The 1,967-nt window shown below is 27.5% G+C and overlaps 1 protein-coding gene across 1 annotated transcript; it reads right to left on the bottom strand.

Moving 5' to 3' along the window:
• Nucleotides 1–616: 616 nt before the first annotated feature.
• On the bottom strand, nucleotides 617–1,831 carry LOC119665327 (DNA recombination protein RmuC homolog; the record flags this gene model as incomplete). The annotated part of the gene is made up of 2 exons (XM_038074583.1): nucleotides 617–1,488; nucleotides 1,652–1,831. Coding segments are annotated over 2 exons (1,052 nt in total), but the record flags the coding sequence as incomplete, so codon positions are not given.
• Nucleotides 1,832–1,967: the final 136 nt, after the last annotated feature.

Genomic DNA, 1,967 nt, shown 5'->3' with positions numbered 1-1,967 from the left:
CTTCATAGTTTTCTCCTAATCTAAAATATTGACCATTAAAGAAGTTAAAAACTTGAATTTCTTGTTCGAAAATATAAGGAACATAGGTTTTTGATTGTACCATTTCCTCTATATGTTTTATATTAGCTTTATAATCCTCAGACTTTTTTTTCTGCTTAGCTAATTTATCTGTAATTTTTAATTACACTGAACTTTTCCACATCAGAAAGTGTCTTCATACTTCTAAAATTCTCCAGAGGATTGGTTCGTGAATAAATATTTTCATTACCTTTCGAAATTATTGATAAATCACGGTTAAATTCACATCAGGGATCATTTGAAATATTTTTCCATTAATTAAATTCAAATTTATTCGCAAATTATTTTCTATCAATTAAACTGAATTGAATTCTATAAGAGTTACTTGACACTTTAATTTACTGTGTCATTTACTGATATAGAAAAATTTTGATCCGTAAAAGAGTAGTTATATATTTTATCTAATTTTAGATTAGGTTTTACCTGTACAGATTTTTCTTCAAAATTAACTTGTGCAAATGTAGAAGAAGAATACAATAGTAGTAGGGCAAATAGGTTTATTTTCATTTTTTCTAAATCTATTACAAATATAGAATGATTATTCAATATTTGAATTATTTATTGTACGAATCATTGTGTCTATTGGTTTTGTCTCAGAAATTTCTTTTTCCATTAAACTTCCACCAATTTCTTTTAATTTTTTAACCTGAGGTATAAAGCGGTTTTCAAGAGATCCAATCGCTTTATTGTAACTTTGTGTTGCTTGATTAAGATTATGACCTACAGATGAAAAATGTTGAATTAAAACATTTACTCGGTTATATAATTCTATTCCTGCATCTCTCATTTGGTAAATATTTTCAGCAACATTCAATTGTTGCCAACTAAAAGCAATTGTTCTTAGCATCGTAATTAAAGTTGTTGGAGTAGCAATAATTATTCTATTATTTAAAGCATCTTCAATCAAAGTTCTATCAAGCTCTAAAGCTGCTCCAAATGAACTTTCAATTTGTAGATACATTACAACATAGTCTGGTGCATCCTTGTATTGATTCCAATATGCTTTAGAACTTAAATTTTTTAAGTGCTCTCTTACTGCTTTTGCATGCATTTTTAAATGATGTTTTCTAATATCTTCATCTTCGGTTTCAAAGGCAAGCATATATTGGTTTAATGGAACTTTGGAATCAACAATTACCTTTCTATTTCCAGGAAGATTTACAATTAAGTCCGGACGAAGTAAACCATTATCTGACTGTACAGAACTTTGTTCTTCAAAATCACAAAAAGATGACATTCCAGAAAATTCTACAACTCTTCGTAAACCAATCTCTCCATATTTACCTCTTGTATGAGAGGTTTTTAGAGCAGAAACTAAAGTGTTCGTTTCTTTTTGTAATTTTTCTGTTGTTCCTTTCATAGCATCTAAAAAAACTTTAATTTCTGAGTATGCACCTTCTCTTATTTTCTCTATTTCAGATTATTTTTCAATCAAATTTATTTAAAATTTCATCAAAGGTTTTTTAGAGAAAATCGATCGTTTTGGCGATTTATCTAAAATCATTTTTAGAATCAGAAAAATTGTTTATCTATGTCGTTTTTTGGCTAAATCGAGAAAATTGTTCATTATTACTTTTTAAAACTTGGGCTGATAATGCTTCGAATTGTTCTTTCAATCTTTCATTAGTTTCAAGCATAAATGATTTTTGCTCATTCATTGCTTTTATTGTTTCTTGATGACGAACACTTAATTCAGTATTTTTTTCACGTTCTTTTTGCCATTGGTCAAGATTGAAATTGGCATCATCTTTCACTTCCAAATATTCATTTTTTAGTATATCGTACTGTTTTTGTAATTCTTGATATTTTATTTCATTACCAATAATCGTTGAATTAGCTTTTGATTTTGAATACAAAAAACTAATTATTGCTCCGATAATAAAAAACAA

Source organism: Teleopsis dalmanni, unplaced genomic scaffold (genome assembly GCF_002237135.1).
Source record: "Teleopsis dalmanni isolate 2A unplaced genomic scaffold, ASM223713v2 unscaffolded_contig_4495, whole genome shotgun sequence".
NCBI classification, from domain to species: domain Eukaryota; kingdom Metazoa; phylum Arthropoda; class Insecta; order Diptera; family Diopsidae; genus Teleopsis; species Teleopsis dalmanni.
This window is presented reverse-complemented; position numbering and strand designations above follow the sequence as displayed.